Source organism: Netta rufina (assembly GCF_964035555.1).
Source record: "Netta rufina genome assembly, chromosome: 1".
In the NCBI taxonomy this organism is placed as follows: domain Eukaryota; kingdom Metazoa; phylum Chordata; class Aves; order Anseriformes; family Anatidae; genus Netta; species Netta rufina.
This window is the reverse complement of record NC_140123.1, coordinates 22,054,408-22,073,565: the sequence shown is the minus strand read 5'-3', so window position 1 is coordinate 22,073,565 and position 19,158 is coordinate 22,054,408. Positions and strand designations below refer to the sequence as shown.

The window sequence follows — 19,158 nt, the reverse complement described above, 5'->3', positions numbered from 1 at the left end:
GGCAAACTGCCATGCAGGAATGTTGCTGCAACCATGATGGATAGGATGGAAAACCTGAAGCTACAGAGACAACTTCTGCAGTGTTACTGGCTGGTCTACCTGTCTTCTATTTTCCAGGTACTGAAACGAATCATCCTCCTAGCACCAAGCTACACAAGGTCTGAAAATTCAGAAAATCTAATGCATACCAAAGAAAACATCATCCTACTTAGGCAACATGTCCATTTAAAAGCCAGCAGCCTTACAGCTAGCCCAGAACAGCCTCAGCAGCAAAGCTTGATTTGGTGGAAATAATTTGGTGGAAATAATATGCTAAATAGGAATAGAACTGGAAATAAGGAAAAAGAAAAAAAAAAAAAAAAGCTGTAGACATGCTGCTGAAGTATGTATTGGGATACATTTTCTGATGGACATGCATGGAGCTGGGATGTCCAGCCCCAGGGACAAGGCTTTCTGAAGCAGCGACCATGGGGCTGACTTTAGATGCAGTTGCTCTCAGAGTGGACAACACCTAAGCCGGGGATGGTAGGAAGTGAGAACACTTACCCCCGTCTCTTCAGAAATGAGTTTTCCTGTGCAATATCCTCTTTTCAGCTTCTGCCTACTTCTGAGCAGGAAGTTCTGTAAGGGTTTACAGGAACTGAGCATGATACCTGGGCATGTTTTTTTAGACATAGCTTCTTAGTAAACAGAAAAGTAGGGGTGAGGGTGCAGTGTAGAGGTAGGGTGAGACCTTCTTTCTTAGTGCCCACTTCAGAAATACTGGCTTCTTGGGTCCCTTAACTTTCAGGTCTGAGTAAGCATCATATTGACCAGGGATATTTGAGTTACTCTCCATGGAAGGTTGTCTTTCAGAGTGATGCCATTTTTAACTGAATTGTTGTTTTCATTGCATTATTGACTGGGGTATGTCAAACTGTGGTAGTTGTACTCTCTTTAATCCCCTTAGGCCAACAAAACCTCTGGGGACTCCTTTGCTTTTCTGATGAAGAAATCTTTTTGTTTAATTTTGTGGTGAATTAAAGTGGGGGGCTGTTGCCATACCTTCCTATCAGCTGTGTTTCTCTCTCCAAGGTTATATAGGATGCTTCTGATCCACCACAACTTTTAGCCTAATTTATTAATGGCAACCATTCCTAGTGTGGATCTGTGCTATCACTCGAGGTTCAATTCCAACAGTGATATATATAGCAACTTCATTCTGATGTCCATGTCACAGAGTAGCAATCTCAGAAATGATCAGCATCCTACCTTTAAACCATTGCTGTTCCTGAGTCAGTACCCATAGCTACACCGAGAATGGTCATGATGTAACTTTACCAAGCAAAAGCCTGATTTCTTTGGGATACTCTGCATTGCCTGGGGAGCTTGGCTAGCATGACTACACTGGCAGGTGGTCTTCTATGCTCTAATAACCTCTTGCAGCAAGACAGCTCTGGTTTGCTCTTTGCTGCTTGATAATTCACCAACTTATCTTGTGCAGTTGGTCAGATCAAGCAGGGATGTTTAGGTCACTTTAAAGCATAACAGTGATTATGCCAACAACTGCAGCTGCAAGGCTCTTTGTTTCTGCAGGCCTTATGTTCAATCTCCACCGGTGTTGAATAAATAATTATTAGCACTGTGCAATCTAGATTCAGGAATATGCAAGCTATTTTCCAACACATTAGGTTTAAAGCAAACAAATAAACAAATAAACTAAATACAGAAACATGGAAACTTTGGTTTCAGTCTCAAGAATTTCAGCTCACCTCTCTGTTATTACTAAATAATGTTCACTATTTCTTTGGCAGAAATATGTTTAAACATGCCCAAAAAATGGTGAGCCAAGGGAAAAAGAAAAACAAAAACAAAAAAAAAAAAAAAAAAAAACACTACATTTTCTGAGTTCTTTTCCAAAGAAATGTCATGCCCTGCTCCAAGATCCCTGTGTGCACTCTGGAGAAAGCCTTTACTCTTGGCCAGCTGTGCTGTTAACAGCACACGTACTGATGACCTTGTACTTGGGAAGATGAGGTCCAAAAGAGCATTGAAAAGACAAAGGTCCAATCTATAAAGCAAGTAAGCCCTTAATATTAAAAAGGAGGAGAACAGTCATGAAAGGAATTGCTTCTTGTTTTAAAATACTGATATTTTTGTGGTTTGCATGGGAGTTTCCAGATTGCATTTTTTAAACCAGTGAAGTTAGACACAAAATGCGCCAAACACAATATAGTGTTGCAACCAAAAGAAAAACACTCCAAAGAGAAATCTCAGTCCAGTCATATTGCTACAGTGAAGGTTTTTTGTGTTTTGTTTTGTTTTGTTTTGTTTTGTTTTGTTTTTCTCACCACATGCCTGATTAAACACTGTCACAAGTTTCCTAGAGGTTCTAGCATCTGCTTCCTTGAAGACACCCAAACTCAACTGGATATGGCTCCTCATCTAGTTGAACCTGCCTTGGGTAGGAGCTGGACTAGACATCTCCAGAGGTCACTTCCAACATGTATGATTCTGTTAGTTTTTTGGAGCTGATCCTTAGCTCTGCTGATGCCTTGATGGACCATGTCCTCCTACAAGTATAGTTCAGTCTCTTTAGTTGGGATTCATTTCACCTCATGAGACATCTAGCCCCAGGAATGATTCACGTTCTTCCAGTTGCCAGTGGCATGAGGAAGGTATTTCCAAAGAGCATTTCAGTACATCTTTGTTATCATTTATATCACTATAGGATATATCTGGACATGCCTATCTTATTCCACTGAGGTCCAAACAGGTAGCTTAGGTGGGTCACTGAACCTCAGACAGGTCCACTAGGTGAAACCAGTCCCACCCTAGCAGGGAAAGTAGCAGCAGCACAGGGTTCACCCACACCTTCAGGACACTTTTTCACATTCCTGTTGTCTTTCATCAAATACTTCTAATGAGATGGAGAAACACATGAGCAGCTGTAAGGCTGATCTGCAAAATCATTAGCTCATTTCAGGGAAGGAGGAAGAATGAATATCAACATCTGATTAGGCTGGTGTTATTTTTTTTCCCTGTTAGATGTAGCTGTTAACACCCATAAAACACACATAAAACAAAACAAAAAACTCATGGAGTTGGTCCGGTGGTTCTGTAGGGTGGGTGGGGAAAAAGTGTCAGAGGGTTTTGGAAGTGCTCTGGTCTGACGGAAAACACAGCTCTAGCAGATATCACACAGACCCAGATCAGTTGTCTGGAGCTGAACAGAGACATCATTGCAATACTATTTTTGAAGCACTATCTTTTGATTAAAAGGATGCCTTTTGTGAAGTAACATGGTGCTTTTTGTGTGTGTATGTGATAACTAAAATGAAAAACATACAGATGTCAAAATTCATTCATTAAGCAATCCAGCCTTTTTATCACAATATCAATACTCTCTCTTTTTCAGAAAAGGGATTTATAAATATAACTGACTCTAGAGAAGATTTTGAAATTGGTGAAGAAGATTTTTGCTTCGAAGTTAACTTTACAGCATATCCACCAGTTAGATGCATGTGGCTATTTTCCCAAAAAATGTTTCCATGTAAGCAAAGTTACAGTGCGGATGGACGCAGGTACTGGAATATTTTGTTATAATTCCAAACCTTTCCTCTTAGTGTCTCATTTGAACAGCTTGTTTTCCATATTTCATACTCTCTGTATTTTTTAATATGTGGATGAGCCAGGTGATAAAGACATGTTAACAAAAGCTACTCAAACATTAGTTTGGCTTTCAGCAGCAGTTTGTGTAGATAGCTTATAGTATCACTTTATTCTCCACTTCAGAATAAACCCTTTTGTAAGTTATACATCCAGCAACCCTTTAGGTTATATGAAATTTGCCATTCCCATTCTCTTTGATATAATTACTCAATTACAGCTCCTTTGCAGTTTTCACACTGGATCTCATGTTCCCCTTTTGTCATCCTGTTCTTGATGATGTTCCCAGTATCTTTGCTATTGCTCAAACCAAACCCAGGGCCCTGCAGTTTCCCAGGCTTAGATCTATTTGGCTCTGCCTGTGCCACAGAAACATACCGTTCTGCTAATTACCCAGGTCATGTATTCTTTCGCTGTTGCAAAACATGTTTTGAATAAACCTGTTAGTTATCTACCTTTTCTGTTATTTCCTAAAATGAAGTTCTGGCATGAGTCCTGTTTAAGGCTAATGTTTTCTCCATTCCCTAGGCTTTCTAAATTCTTGATAACATTATCTAATTTCCTTCAGAGTTTCTTTCAGAGTAGTCCCATGGCTTTCAAGGTAACAGCTCTTATTCACCTTAGTGAAAAAAAAAAGCCAAGCTGCTCTTGTGAAGTTTTATCTTTAACATGAAACAAGAGCTAGGCAGGAGTTAATGTGCCCACACTGATTTCTTCTCATATTCTTAAAATCTCTCATCATCTTCTTAAACCTGTGTTATAGCTTTGATTGCACTTCTTAAGCTTTCTTTTCGTAGTATTTTAGTACACTTGATTTTATCCACTAGCTTGTTGAGTCGTCTTTGCAACAGTCTGGCCTTTTCATCCGCATCAGATGGAGTATTGAAGTCAGACCTCTGCATGCTTCAGAGACAGCTCAGTTCAGATCAGTAAATTGTCATCTCCTGGCAATGGCCACAGGAACTCTGTCCCTGCTGATAAAGTGAGGGCTGTCATCAAACTTTGATAGTGCTGGGTGGGTGCTGGTGACTAATCTGCATGCCTGATGTGGGCTCGGCAGGTCTGTTCTTTGTGGTCAAGACTGATTTTGGAAATGAGGTCTCCTGGGACCACCATGAGCAGTTGCTCATCCTTGCCTGATAATGCCAAGTTTATTTGCTTTGCAGTTGTCATAGACTGTCTCCTCACTGCTGGTAAGAGCAGGAGTCAGTTTTGCTCGGACAATTGGGCAGCTGGTGTGAATTCAATACAGATAAGAAGAAGGTGCTAGGGACTGGGCCAAGAATAACAATGTTGAGAGCTCTTGACACAGCTTAGGTAACCCCATTAATCAGTAAGGTGCAGCTGTCCTGGAATGTGTGAGTCACTTCGGATAGCTTCTGCAGCCCAGAGGAGACGATCCCCTCCTGCTGGACAGGGGAGAGCCCCACCACCGTCCCAGAGCTTGAATGGGAAGGGACAAATGTTTAATTTAGCTTAGTTTTCCACAGAAACAGCAAGGGGGAGTGGAGTGAAGGGATTGTGCCTACAAGCTGTAGTACTGCAGATGCAAACATGATTTTAAAGCATATTTCTCAAAACAACACAAAAAAGGTCAACACAAACCTTATTCTGTCTTTGCATATTTTAGTTCACTTCTGTGTAATCCTATCTCCCAACACTTCTACTTTATTCCTTTCATATCCTTTTTCATTTCCTGTTTTTCCCTTTTTTGATTTCTGCCATTTCCTTGTCAAACTGTTCCTCCTAAAGATCATATTAACTTTTATTAATTAACTCTGCCCTCCTCTTTGGCTTTTGATTTCAAGTTTCAGTGATTCATCATTCCTGTCAGTGCTCTTCTGTGTTTTCAGAGATTGTTTCAAAATTTCCATTTAATATTTGCTTTTGTTGTCTCTGTGTTTTATAACACTGCAGAATTTCACTTCCCTCCTAAGATCAAATGAGTTTTCATATACAGAATGATCTCTGGTAAATTTATATTATTTATCTCACATCCTCTTACATTTTCAGGTACCTAAGGCATTTTTTTTAAAGATTTTCTCATTATTTCATGAGAAATGAAATGCTTAGGTTTTCAAAAGCAGCAAGTGATTTGTGGTTTCCGTTTCCTTTGGCATCTATTTTGAGGCAACATAAAAGGCATCTTTTTTATTTATTTTATTTTTTATTTTTTTTAAATCCCTGATTTCAGGGACATCTTTAAGGTCATTTCAGATGAAGACACTCAAAAGTGAGTAACTTAATACTGAGATGCTTAGTCAGAAGGCAAAATTCCCAGTGGCTTCTATGTGATTTTTCTTGATTTTTAATTGCATGGCGATACTTGGTGTCTTAGTTCATTTATAAGTATCTTGCTTAAACATCCTGGTTTTAATTCTCTAGATTTCTTCCAAGCTCATTATTGCTTTCTGTTATTTTGCAATTGCTAGTATGGACTGTCCTTTTTTCTGTCTATTTAAAACTCCCTGATATGACTGCTTGCATTTCATACTAAAATTGAGTGGATGTCTGCTACTCAGTTTTTGTTAGCATTCAGCCAAAATGTGTGCATGTAAAATGTCAACAACTAAAGCTAAAATGAATTTTTCTTAAGTGCTCTTCTAGTGTTGAACTGCAAATCTCCCATTTAAGTCTGACAACTATCCTGACCTAGCCAAAAGTACAGAAATTGTATGCCAGCTTTGTAAAGATGATATATTCCCTTCCTTCTGTCTATTCCTGGCTCAACAGGTCAGTCCTGCATCAGTCTTCAAGTCCTCTGCAATCCCCTTTTCCATCATCACAAGCAGGGTTAGAGTCTTGCCTTATTTCCATCCTTTGGGCCAAAGGAATAGGGGCTGGTAGAAGGCTGCCCTTCCTCCTGCAGAACTGTCTTGATGGTTGGTGCTTTGTCTCAATGACATTGAGCTTCTGATGATGATCTCATTTCTGAGTTCCATCAGACCTTCCGATCTGGAGAGGTTTCTCTTGCATGATCCTACTATCTCATTGTTATGTCCTAATACTTTTGTTCATACCAACCAGAAATAAACATTGGAATCCTTCAGAGAGTAGACAGTTTGACCACAGTAAACCACAATCCTTTGCTGGTCTTAACATCTGAGCCAGAATGCGTTATATACCCTGTCTTCCAATGGGTTGGTAACAAAATCACAACCCTACAGCCCATATGCAGTCCACAAACTATTGAAAGTTACAGAAAAACTGCAGGATGAAATCAATACTGTTGGGAAAAAAAAAAAAATCCTCTTATTAAGACAGTTACATTTTGTCTGAATTAATGTTTAATAAAATAATTTAGTCTGGATTAATCATTAGAAGATACTGAATTGTTTCAAACATATATATGAGTCTTAACTACATCTAAAATATTTTGTTTTTAATACTTTCTTTTGTCTTTTTCCTTCCTTTTCTTTGCTCCACAGCATTTCATCAAAGTTCTGCAACCATCAGCACCAGTCTGGCTTATATATATTTTATGCTGAAAATGATGATACAGTCATGACAAAAAGATTCACTTTGTATGTGAGAAGTAAGTGAGAAAACAATCCCTGTAAAGATGTGGCTAAATCTGGGAGGGATAATCTTGATTTCTTACTTAAGATTTTGCTATTGATGTAAATGGAGCTTATTTGCTGTTTTTCCCTTTCATCGTGTCATACAGAAGAGGAGATATAATTGAATATTCATTTTCTCCATCCATTTGGGGCTCAGGAGGCTTAAATTCCAGAGTGATCTCTGACTAGATATTGAATTAAACTGTCTTTGATTTTCCAAGGAAATCAATACACTTGAGTATCTGACTATGCATTTGAATATCTGATTTCACCAACTGCTAGGCTCCTTCCTAACATCTCTTATTTAGGCACTTTGATTTAGATGCTTTTACCTTTAATAATGAAGTCTCATGTTCTCTGTAACAGCTATCTGGGAGCATTTTTGACCTCCTGTACACCTCAGCAGAGTGCAGCAAGATAGCCTAAGTCCTAATTAAATGAGTACAACTGGACCACTGGGAATGTCCCTACAATTAAAATAGTAAGGAGTGACTCCCAGCAAGAAATGTCCAGCTGCCACACAGGGCTGGTGAGAGGACATCCAGTGTGGGGCTGGTTCAGTCCCAGCCTTGGCTCTATAGCAGATGGAAGGCCTGCCCTCTATCTCCGACCAACACAAATAACACAACCCACAAACACATCCTTCTCCAGACCCCGCGCCTGGATTTCTTTAACGCTGTGTTGTGTGAAGAGAATCACATTTTTGCCTTGTGTCCTTCCATTTTTAGCAAAAAAGATATGGAAATGAGGTGGGGAATACCAAGGAAGTCTCCGCTTATCAAACTGGAGGAGGAAGTTGTTAGTTTTTTTTCTCCTCCTCATAGTTTACCATCAACAGGGGGAACAGAGTAAAAGAACTTAGTCATATACTGAAGGAATTAACACTTCTAAAGAAAACCACAAGGCCTAGAAGCCCTGTTAAATACAGTGGCTGCACTCTAACTCCACGGAGCCAGAATACGTGTGACTACTGTAGCGACACAGTGACAGGAAACACACCCGTTAGGTGGTAGCTTTCTGTGGTCTGTGTCTTTTTTTTTTTTTTTTTCCTGATGCTATTTGTGAGCTAGTGCAGTTCGTCTGGGGGCTGTCTGGTGTGCAACATATCTGTGTGGGCTACCCCTGCCCGTGGGCTTGGCTGGTGCTCTCCGTTGTCTCTGCACTGCCACGTGGCTATGGCATCTGCCTGTTGCTTCAGGTACATGAGCAGCCAAGTGAGCCAAGCAACCAGGCTGAATCCTTGCTGTCAGGCAGAAAAGCAGAAGTCAAGACTTCTAATTTTGGCCCTTTCACTGTTTTGGTCTGGCCGTACCCATACAGAGAAGTGGCTGCTCCCCTCAACTCACCCACAGCCCTAAGGTGTGGGGCATGGAGGAAGGAGGAGAGCTGAGGCCTGCAGCCAGCTCCCACAGTGGCACGCAGGTGGGTTTTTTGGCACCCACAGAGGCAGCTCGTGGTCTGGCTAGGTGTAGAGTTACCATGTAAACACAAAGGTTTTGGCCACTGAAGTGTTGACAGAAATTGTCTTGTGTCACCTTGTTGCAGGAAAGCCTGAAGTAACAATGCAGTTATTGTTCAAGCAGATCTCGTGCGTCGCTGACAGCTACCCGGCCTCATCCTGGGTTTGGAGAAACTGTCCTGATCTGAACTCATCCAAGTAAATAGTTTTATCTCTTTTTGACTCCTTGTGAAGACCATATCTGAGCTATCCTTGATTATATGAAGACTGGCCTGCACAAACTGAGTGCAAAATGCACTTGTGACCATTTGGAAAATGGTATCTTGTGGCCCAATCCAGGGGAACAGGAATCACCAAAACTAGGAAGAGTTATCAATATTTTTGTTGGCATCAAAATAAATCTGGAAAGATGTGTATCTCAGGCTCTTTACACTCAAGTAACACACCTAGGTTTATATCTACAGTTAGGTAGGTAAAAAGTCCAATCTAAGTTTTTCTCTTTGCCTGTCAAAGTTGTGGGCCATTCAGGAAATGCATTGCTTAATATGGGCTCAATTAATTGGTTAAGCTTTGGTTAATATAGCTGTTACAATGACCCAAAGGCACTAAAGTCAGTGAGAGTGTTTCCAGTAAAGTCAGGGAGAATGTTTCCATTTCCTCTAATTATGCAGGGCAATGAGTCAGGCCCCAAAATTTCATGAGAAGCTGAGACCGCTTTATGAATTCTGCAGCTTTTATTTTAGAAATGCCAAAAAAATAATAATCCCACAGCTGTAGAAGAGCACCAGGTCAAATTATCATTTGGAAGATTATGGATAAAGCTCTGAGTATTTCAAATAGATATGAAAAAGATATCTAAACAATTTTCTTATCCGTACCTCTGAGAAGGTTTCCTAACATCAGTGTGTTTGTGCAGAAACTGAAGAGTGAAGAAAACATCCAGCTAGCAAGTTTCAATTTCTCCTTAAAACAGCTTTCTGGAAAAGGAAATGCTGTGATTATTTCTTTTCTGGAAACTTCCACACGTACAAGCTAATGCTATGTGCAGTGCTGAATGAATTTTAATTTATATACTCACCTACTAATTTATTTATGTGGACAGTAAGTTAAGCAGTAAGTTGATGAAAGATAGAAAAGCAAAAAGTCAAAATTATCTCTGTGTGGGCTTCCTTTCCCTAGCGTACAACATTCTGTATTTCTACATATGAGGTCTGAAATAAGCCACTCATGTAGGGTGGATGTTTACCATCTTAGGCCTTATGTGAGAGAAACTTTATGGCCGAGATCACATCCCTGCAATGGAAGGAGTCAGAACTTTTACTCTGGGTTTGTGCTGTATTTATTGTTTTAGTAGCAGCTCATTTGAAGCTGCTCAGTGACTGAAATGATGAGGTAAAGGTAAAAGCAGCAGAAATGGTTGCAGTAGGGGGCTGGACACTGGTAGAAAGTGAGAGTGAACTCGGGGTGAGAGGTAGAGAGCCTATTTCATCCCCTGCCTGCCCTGCCATGTCTGTATATGACACTGGCAGCTACTCTGAAGCCTCTCTCTAACAGTGCCAAATAAAAAAAAAAAAACAACCTGTCTATCTTTTGCTTCCTCCCTTCCTACACAGATGTAAGGCCTGTTTTGAAACATCTCACCTTCTCCCCTGGGAAATGCCAATGTGAGCCAAAGATCAGAATTGGTCTCCTTTGTTTTCCAGCTGCACGGAAAAAATCACTGAGGGGATCCAGATCTTCTTGCCAGAGAGGAGATCCCTTGGGTCATGGATTTCAAGCAGTATTTTAGATGTGAAGGAGACAGCAACAAGCTTCTCTGTTGAGTGCTGTGCAAGCAATTCAGTCGGCTCAGCCTGCGAAAAGAGCTTCATTAACTTGTCAGGTACCATTAATCAGTGTTTTATTACAGGTTTTCTCAGCTTAATTAAAGCTGGCATGGTAGAATTAGTGGCTTTTTTTATTTTATTTATTTATCTAAATGGCTGGCCATGCAATGACACTACAGGTAAAACACAAGCACTGCGTGCATGCGGTGTGGGGAGTGTTGAGTGGATAGGGGACACATGTCTCTTCCCTAGTTCCAAAGCAGGGGCTTCCTTCACTAAAATGGGCAAAAATGTCACAAAAATGGTGTAGGATGGAGCTATGGCAATACAGGGTCTGATTTTCTATTTCCTCTTCATAATCCCCACCTGGAACCTGGAAGCATCAGTTTGGGGAAGAACTGAAGCAGCTGTGGTAGCTGGTGGCAGGTATTGGCTACAGAGGTCACTGCAGAGCTGTCAGCAGTGCTCACAGGAGCTCTCTTTGCTATCAGACCCACACAAGGGACAGACCCCTGGTCTGGGAACTGCTGTGTGGTCTCTCTTCTTGTAGGGGCCATGAGGAAGATTTTCCTTGTCAAGCAAGAAATTTGCTGTGGGTATTTACCAATGCACTTAATATTTGGTACTCCATATACATCCCACAGGGCAAAATATTTCCATCCCAGGAAGCATGCTGTGGTTCCTGGGAAGTGTTTTGAAGTACCCAGTTACTTGTAGTATGAAGCTTTCTCCTGGAAAGAGTCCAGTGAAGGGCAACAAAGATGATATGGGACCTGGAGCATCTTCCCTGTGAAGAATGACTGAGACACCTGGGTCTGTTCAGCCTTGAGAAGAGAAGACTGAAAGGGGATCTTATTAACATTTACAAATGCCTTAAGTGTGGGAGACAGAGGGATTTGGCCAACCTCTCTTCAGTGGTTTGTGGGGACAGGACAAGGGACAGTGTTCACAAGATGGAGCCCAGGAAGTTCCGCACCAACATGCAAAAGAATTTCTTCTCGGTGAGGGTGACGGAGCACTGGGACAGGCTGCCCAGGGAGGTTGTGGAGTCTCCTTCTCTGGAGATATTCAAGGCCTGTCTGGACACCTACCTGGGCAGCCTGCTCTAGGGAACCTGTTTTGGCAGGGGGGTTGGTCCCAATGATCTCTGGAGGTCCCTTCCAACCCCTACAATTCTGTGATTCTGTGATTTCCTTCATCACGGACAAACGAGCTGTTTGCTGCTCTTGACTACAGCTGACAAAAGCTGTGATTGCTAATAGAGTTTGAGCATTTATGTTGAAATTGCAGTAAAAAGTAAACATAACTCTTTTGCTCTTAGAAATTATCAGAATATGAGGACACACCTCATGTAGCATTTCCTCACCCAGAAGCACTTTATTGATTGGCCTTGGCTATGTAAGAAGTTCCTTGTTGCACAGCAGAACAATTCCTGTAGCAGGTTTTGTGCAGTCCATCCACTGATTCTGGTGCTTTGGTGTCTAACTACATTGCTTGGGGGAAGATGCAGGGAGAGAGGAGGAAAGATCAGAAGAGGAATTGATTACTCCTGTTTATGCTCACCAAGTCCAATCAATTGAAGATGCCAACACCTCAGTGCCCTGAGATTTATTAATTTGTGTAACTTTTTTTTTTTTTTTTAATGAAAACAGCTGTCAAAATTACCCAGCACTGAACCTCCCATTGCACACCCCACGCAGAGGAGGCTAAGATGTGAAACAGCTCCAAATTGCAACATCAACAAAGCTGCCACCAACTCTCCCTGTACCTTCATCTATAAGCCCAAGCTCTAATTCAGTGGGTAGTAACATGTCTCTTTTAAAGTTGCAGGAGCAGTTTCTTCCCCACCGGACAACACTGCATTCTATGTCTTTGCTGGATTTATCTTCCTATTGATCTTTTTTTTGTCTCTACTCATTTGTCATAAATACAAAAAGGTAAAAGCAAACATAAGCACCTGCCCCTTCTTCTTTTGTTCATACCAGCCTTTTTCTTCTCTTCTAAGCCTTTTTCCACTTCTTTTCTTCTTCCAAAGCAATTTAGATATGAAGGCCAGTTGCAAATGATACAGATGATTGGATCATTGGATAACGAGTATACCTACATTGACTTCCGTGAATTTGAATACGATCTCAAATGGGAATTTCCCAGGGAAAATTTGGAATTTGGTGAGCAGTCCACAAGGCAAACCACAACACTGGAGCAGCAGCCTGTGCTGTACTGGCCACAAAGAATATTGGCATATTATGTCTTGCAGGACAGGTGCTTGGATCTGGGGCTTTTGGGAAAGTGGTGAATGCAACAGCTTATGGAATTAGCAAGGCAGGAGACTCAGTCCAGGTTGCAGTCAAAATGCTAAAAGGTATGACAACCTCTGGGAGCTTTTTGTAAGCAGTGATATATTCTAGTGACCCCAAAGCAGAAAAAGTGCCAGAAATCCCTTTAAATGCAGACTTTTAGTAGTTAGACCTCACAGATGCTTAGTTTCAAAACACTTTCATAATACTTTCCAAATCATGTTTTTGTTTTGAAAGTTATTGCTGAAATGCCTTCTTCCTGCAGAGTGCTGCATTTTGTCCTAAGTGCCAGAGAAGATCAGTGTTGTGTGGGGAAGGATGGAGCTGCTCTGCTCCAAAGATGATGAATGCAAATTCATAGCATAATTTAGCCTGCCAGTTACATTGGTGACTCTGGAAATTTGGGTGTGAGGTCCGTTTCTCTTGTAGCACTGCTGAGTTGTTGCACGCTCCTTGCCTCCAGTGTCTGAGCTAGCTTGTTTGTGAAGCTTCCAGCACATCTTCCTGCTCTTGAAGGGTGGCACAAAACAATTTCCTTCTGTCCTTCCTTATGGGTCAGGCTTCATAAAGCTCTAATCCTCCTTGCTGCTTCGCTCTGGCTTCTCTCCCAGCTGCCTTCACCTCCCAGAAGAGCAGTGTCCAGACGTGAGCCTCCCCGGCAGCAAGCAGAGCAGGAGGGCTGGAGCTCCACGTCAGCAGCTGCACCCTGCTCACCTGCATGCCTGCACAGACCCTTCCTCCCAGCTCATCATCCCCTGTTTGCTCACGTGCATCAGCTTTGTACTTCCTTGGTCTGCTGCTTGGCAGTTTTCTTTATGGAAGTCCATCTGGATCCTTTTGGTTCGTGTCTCCAATTCACTGACACCACAAGGGGTGAATGCTTGCTGAAAAGCAAGCCAAAGGCTAGTACTGAAGCACAGGATGGCCTGCTTAGCTACATCATACATTTTTTCAGAATGTTCCCAAATGTGCCATCAGTCATTCGAAATGAAGATTTGAATACGACAAAGCATCACAACCATTTTGTGTTGTTTTGATGGAGGTTTCCAAATGTGTGTACTTTTTCAGAAAAGTCTGACACTTCAGAAAAAGATGCTCTGATGTCTGAGCTGAAAATGATGACTCACATTGGAAGCCATGAAAATATCGTGAACCTACTAGGAGCTTGCACTGTGTCAGGTAACTTGCACTTGTGGAAAGGCACCAATTATAACAAGCAGCCTAACAAGGACTCCTGAACAGAAATATTAAAAATTGATCATTGGTAGCAGTGGTAAATCATCAAGCCATAATTAGCTGCCTATTATTCCTCAGGCTGCTCTTTCCCTCCTTGCCCCTGAGTCCTGACTTTGCTTTCCCTTCCCCAACCAAATTTGCTACTCTGTGTGGCCCCAAAATAAAATAAAGATGAACTGAAAGCAAAGTTACGGGCTTGCATGTGTACAGAAATGTGTTCTTTCTAACTGTACTTTCATGAAGTGATACAATAGCCCTTCTATAGAAGAGGTTTTCTTGTAACAGCAGTGATGGCACCGATATGGGCCAGTTTATTCAGAGAAAAGGAAAAACATGTCTGTTGTGAGGGACTTACTGTAAAAATAAACTGAAGATGGAAAGAACTAAGCAAAGATGGACTAAGTAGCAAGACTTTATCACTAATTAATTATTGTGTGGCTATTACTGAGGATATTGCTGTCCCAAGAAGTCCCACTCTGGCCAGTTCAGTGGTCAACAGGAGTGGGTGAAAAAGGGCTGAGGACCAAATCACCCCAGGGAAAGGGCAGGATTTTACCCAGTGTTTGCTCATATAATTAATTGTAAGACCTGCCCATGAAAAATACCGATGGATTTTCTACCACAGATACGTATTAAGTTGAAAGGATCAGAGATAACAGTTAACCCTTTTTACCCCAGTTCACATCAATGGCAACACAGTCATGCAAAGACATTTGAGGCATATGAAGAAAGCAGACAAATAGATCACTGCCAGTGGCTTTAGTTGATTTGAAGCTCTACAGCAGATTTCCAGCCAGTGGCAGACACTGCCTTCAGGAGTGCTCTGCAAGATGTGGCAGTGCAGACAGGAGAGCTGCAGGGAAGATCTGCTTCATCTGGCAGGACAGGGGAAGGAAAAATTGCAGCAGCATACAAATGCAGCATTTGGAAGCCTTTACCAGGCTCCCCAGACTTTTGCAGTCTTCCCCTGAGTGATACTGTAGTGTTTTTTTGTTTGTGTGGCCTCCCTTGCTTGACAGAAAGTCCTGGTAGAAAAGTCCACAAGTTCATAGTTGGTCTTTCTGCACCAGAAATGGTGATGCCAGTGTAAGACTGCAGGAGAGTGGGGTGACCACTCCAAGCAATCCATGGGATGTTCAACCTCCTCCAGCAACCTTCCTATGGCTTTACTCTAGGCCTGCCTGGGACGGAGATTTAAGGTGTTTTTCCTTTCTTTGCAGATAAATGAAAGGCCATAAATCAATTCATGCTATCAAGACAAGGAGTAGAGAGTCACATTTGCTTGAGCCATTTAGGCAGTATGTTACATCTTTATAGCTTGTGCTCCCCAACCCAGTCAGTGCCTTTGTTGTAGGGAAAGGTCCCCATGCCTTTGCAGGGATTTGCCGTTCACATTGGGAGATGCACCACCAGGAAATTCAGCTACGTACATTTTCCAAAGAGGCTTTCCACCAGCCTACCTACAGATACAGTTGATCCGCCTGGGAAGGGGAAATGCTTGGGGAGTCTTATATAGATTTATCCTGGGAGAAGATGGGACATCCTTAAGGTTTCAGTGAGAAAACTTCTGTGGATAGCAGAGGCATTTACATTTCCAACTATTTCAGGGCCAATCTACTTGATATTTGAATACTGTTGCTATGGTGACCTTCTGAACTACTTAAGGAGCAAAAGAGAAAAATTTTACTGGACACTGACAGATATATTTAAACAGCACAACTTCAGCTTTTACCACAACTTCCATTTGGACCAAAATTCCAGGTAAGACATTCAGAAACAATTTAACACTTTGTAAAACTCTTGTCTCTTTAAAGATGCATTCTCAGTTGTGCTGTAAGCAGGTATAATCAACGAATTCTTGAGAATTTGCATACTTTAACAAACAAGGCCTTGGGAGGAACTGAGATTTGATTCTTGTTATGATGTTTGATTTTCACTGTACTGCAAAAGATGAGAAATCTCTTGTTTCGGTTTCCAGTTTTGAGAAGACCCATGCCTATGCATAGATTTTTAATATCAACAACTGATCCTATTTTTTCTATGTAAAACTGTTTGCATTTAGCATAATATGTTCTCCACTGTGTGTAACCTTTGAAAATGTGTCACCACCTCCAAATGTGTCACCTCCTCCAGGATGAGAACCCACCTGAAGTATGGTGTGAACATGAGTCTGTGCAGAGAGGACGAATTTGAAATTGCACAAACAAGCCAAAACATAAATATGACACCTGGACCAAATGGGATTGTGCCGTTTTCTGAGGAAGGTAAAAGATTAACTGGTGTTATCTCTATCAATTCTAACTGTTATTATTGTATTTATTGATCCAGCTAGCCAAATTCAGTGACACAGCAGGACCCTTTCTGTTGCTTGTCTCTCTTTCCTCCTAGCAGAAATTTTGCTGGAGAAGAATTCAATAATATTTAAGACCTCAGACTTATGCTTCTGTTCATACTATACGTGGTATTTGAGTATGAAATACCTTTTCCTTTGTGTCTGAGCAAAGGATACAAAAAATTAATGCTCTTCATGATGTTCGCACTAGGAGAGAGAAAAATCCTTACTTCAGTCAATAGAATTAATCAGAGAGTGATGAAGCCCATGGAAAATTCACACTCCTGGTTGTTTTTTACAGATGATATTAAGCATATAAGCAGGCAGATGGATGAAGAAGAGGATTTTAATGTGCTCACTTTCGAAGACCTTCTTTGCTTCTCTTACCAAGTTGCCAAAGGAATGGAGTTTCTGGAGTCCAAATCGGTATGGTGAAGGCTAGCAAATTGTTTAGATAGAAAAGAGAGCAAAAATTGGTCTATGTAAAGGCAGACTGAGAAACAGAGCCACACAGTGGCAGGCTCGAATTATACCTCCTTCCCCAGCTTTATGGCAAAGACTGGACTGCACTTTCAGGCATGTCCCCGAGTAAGAAGCAGTGGCTGCACAGCGCACTTCTGCCTGCTCTGACCCTGGCCCTGGCCACGGCCATGAGCAACTGGGGACTGCCCAGCTTGCTCATCCTCCAGATGGTTGGAGAGGAAGGAGGCAGCAATTCACAGAGCCCTGTGTGAATTCTTTCCCTCTGCTACCAAGTGCTGCAGAGTGTTAACCCATCCTGTCCCTCTAAGTGCATCCACAGAGACCTCGCTGCCCGGAATATACTAGTGACCCATGGAAAAGTAGTGAAAATATGTGACTTTGGCCTTGCCAGAGATGTCGTGAATGACTCCAACTACATTGTCCGGGGCAATGTAAGTTCCTGAGTGCTCTCTATTTTTTGTATCTTTGAGAAATGTTAGTGAACCAAGAAAGAAAAGCTTTTATTTTTCAAATTCCCTGCTAGCATTATAAATAACTGTATAGGCAGTGCAGAAATCTCACTTTTTCTGCCCTTGGCAAATGCAGATTCTCAGCTTATAATTAGCCAAATCAAGGTAGTGATAGTACTATAAAGGAAATGACACCCATGTCCTTTCACAAGCTTACTGAAACCTGTTGGTGGGAAGTGGAGGGAACTGTTCATTGTTACAGACAATAATAGCACAGGGACAATAGCATATGTGTGAGGTATACCAGGTCCTGTGGGTAAATGAAGAAGTACAGGGTGGACATCTCCATCTGAGCTACTCATTGTGGCAGCCAGGGAAAAGAAAAAGGCTTTTCCAGGGCAGAGTGCAGTACCTTCAGCAGTCATCTAAAATAGGTGAGATGAAGTGGCTCATTGGAAGTGCCTATTCCTGTCTACAAAGTAGATATAAAGAGATTACTGGGAGAAGTCGAGCTTTTCACCTAGCAGACATGAATTGATTCTGGTTGAGAATTGAGAGCTGCAGCAAGTCATCTAGAAAACCCGTGTCATGGCATGACCTGGCCTCCTTTCCCCCTGTCTGTACAGGCTCGCTTACCAGTTAAATGGATGGCTCCTGAAAGCTTATTCGAGGGGACGTACACAATGAAGAGTGACGTCTGGTCTTATGGAATATTACTGTGGGAAATATTCTCTTTGGGTATGTTCTGTCATGTGATGGAAGAGCACTGCTTTTCTCTGGTGGCTTCTGAGTCAATGTGTATTCTCCATTGTGTTCCCAGGTGTAAATCCCTACCCTGGCATTCAGGTTGATGCCAACTTCTACAAATTAATCCAAAATGGATTTAAAATGGACCGACCGTATTATGCTACAAAAGATGTGTAAGTGTCCTTTATGAGTGATGCACAGCATGGGGATTTATGCTTACTAGGTCACCATCTGTATGACCTTTAATTCATTGCACACTGCACCCTGTTCAGAAAAGTTGCAAAAGGTGAGATCTTTCTCTAACCCTGTAAAAGGTTTCTTGATCATGCAAGTTTTGTCCTAAAGCAGAAGTGATCAGTGCTAGAGGTTATGTGTGTTTGAAAGGACAAATTTATGATCTGTGTTGAGCTGTGCCTTCCTTACCCAGTTAACTTCCTCTTCTTGGATCAGAGTGGGTTTCTTTTCTCTCTTTCTTTTTTTCTTTTTGCAAAAGAAAAAGTTCTACTGTATTCATTTGGATATTGGCTAAATCTTTGGTAATATTTTTTATTATTATTTTAATAAAACATTAGCATATTTGACTCTGATCCAGGAAGCCAAAGAACCTCTTAGAGAAAAACCCTGCTAGGGAAGAGCTAGTGGGAGCTGCTGTTCCTGTGCTCGCACCTCATGTTTTTCAGCCAGTGCCGCTGTGCCTGGAAAGACTCTTGCTGCCTGCAGGCAGCCCCCAGGGGACAAGAAGAGGAGAAGGTGGCAGGGAGCTCTGAGACCTTGCTAGGTACCTTTCTCATCTTCTCCATGTAGAGACAATAATGGCATTAAAGGTACAGGTGAATCTGAGAGATTCAGCCATAAAGGTTGCTGTGGGATTCATAAATACCAGGAAAGCTATTTGCAAGAGACTTTAGTAGATAAGCAGTGTACTATTCCCTGTTGAAGCTGCAAAATCTTTAAAGTGGTCTTTAAAATTCAGAAGGACACAAAACTCCATAAAAAGACTCACTGGAAAAACTGCCTTCAGTCCTACAGAGTAGCAGATTCGTCCCCAGAGTCAGAGAGGAGTTGTCCTCCTACCATTTTCTGTGTGGAAGCTGGAAAATAAGCTTAGCATGCCAGCACGT

General features: G+C 41.6%; 1 protein-coding gene across 1 annotated transcript in view; it reads left to right on the top strand.

Moving 5' to 3' along the window:
• The window catches only part of FLT3 (fms related receptor tyrosine kinase 3), a gene marked incomplete at both ends in the record, with an annotated part of 38,082 nt that overhangs the window by 17,673 nt on the left and 1,251 nt on the right, over positions 1-19,158 (top strand). Inside the window, 14 exons of the mRNA XM_084306301.1 lie at positions 3,398-3,563; positions 7,077-7,183; positions 8,754-8,865; positions 10,371-10,549; positions 12,318-12,430; positions 12,529-12,661; positions 12,751-12,855; positions 13,859-13,969; positions 15,634-15,787; positions 16,160-16,290; positions 16,660-16,784; positions 17,150-17,272; positions 17,917-18,028; positions 18,111-18,210. Of these exons, the coding sequence (XP_084162427.1) occupies positions 3,398-3,563; positions 7,077-7,183; positions 8,754-8,865; positions 10,371-10,549; positions 12,318-12,430; positions 12,529-12,661; positions 12,751-12,855; positions 13,859-13,969; positions 15,634-15,787; positions 16,160-16,290; positions 16,660-16,784; positions 17,150-17,272; positions 17,917-18,028; positions 18,111-18,210 (1,771 nt within the window). The remainder of the gene's footprint in view (positions 1-3,397; positions 3,564-7,076; positions 7,184-8,753; positions 8,866-10,370; positions 10,550-12,317; positions 12,431-12,528; positions 12,662-12,750; positions 12,856-13,858; positions 13,970-15,633; positions 15,788-16,159; positions 16,291-16,659; positions 16,785-17,149; positions 17,273-17,916; positions 18,029-18,110; positions 18,211-19,158) is intronic.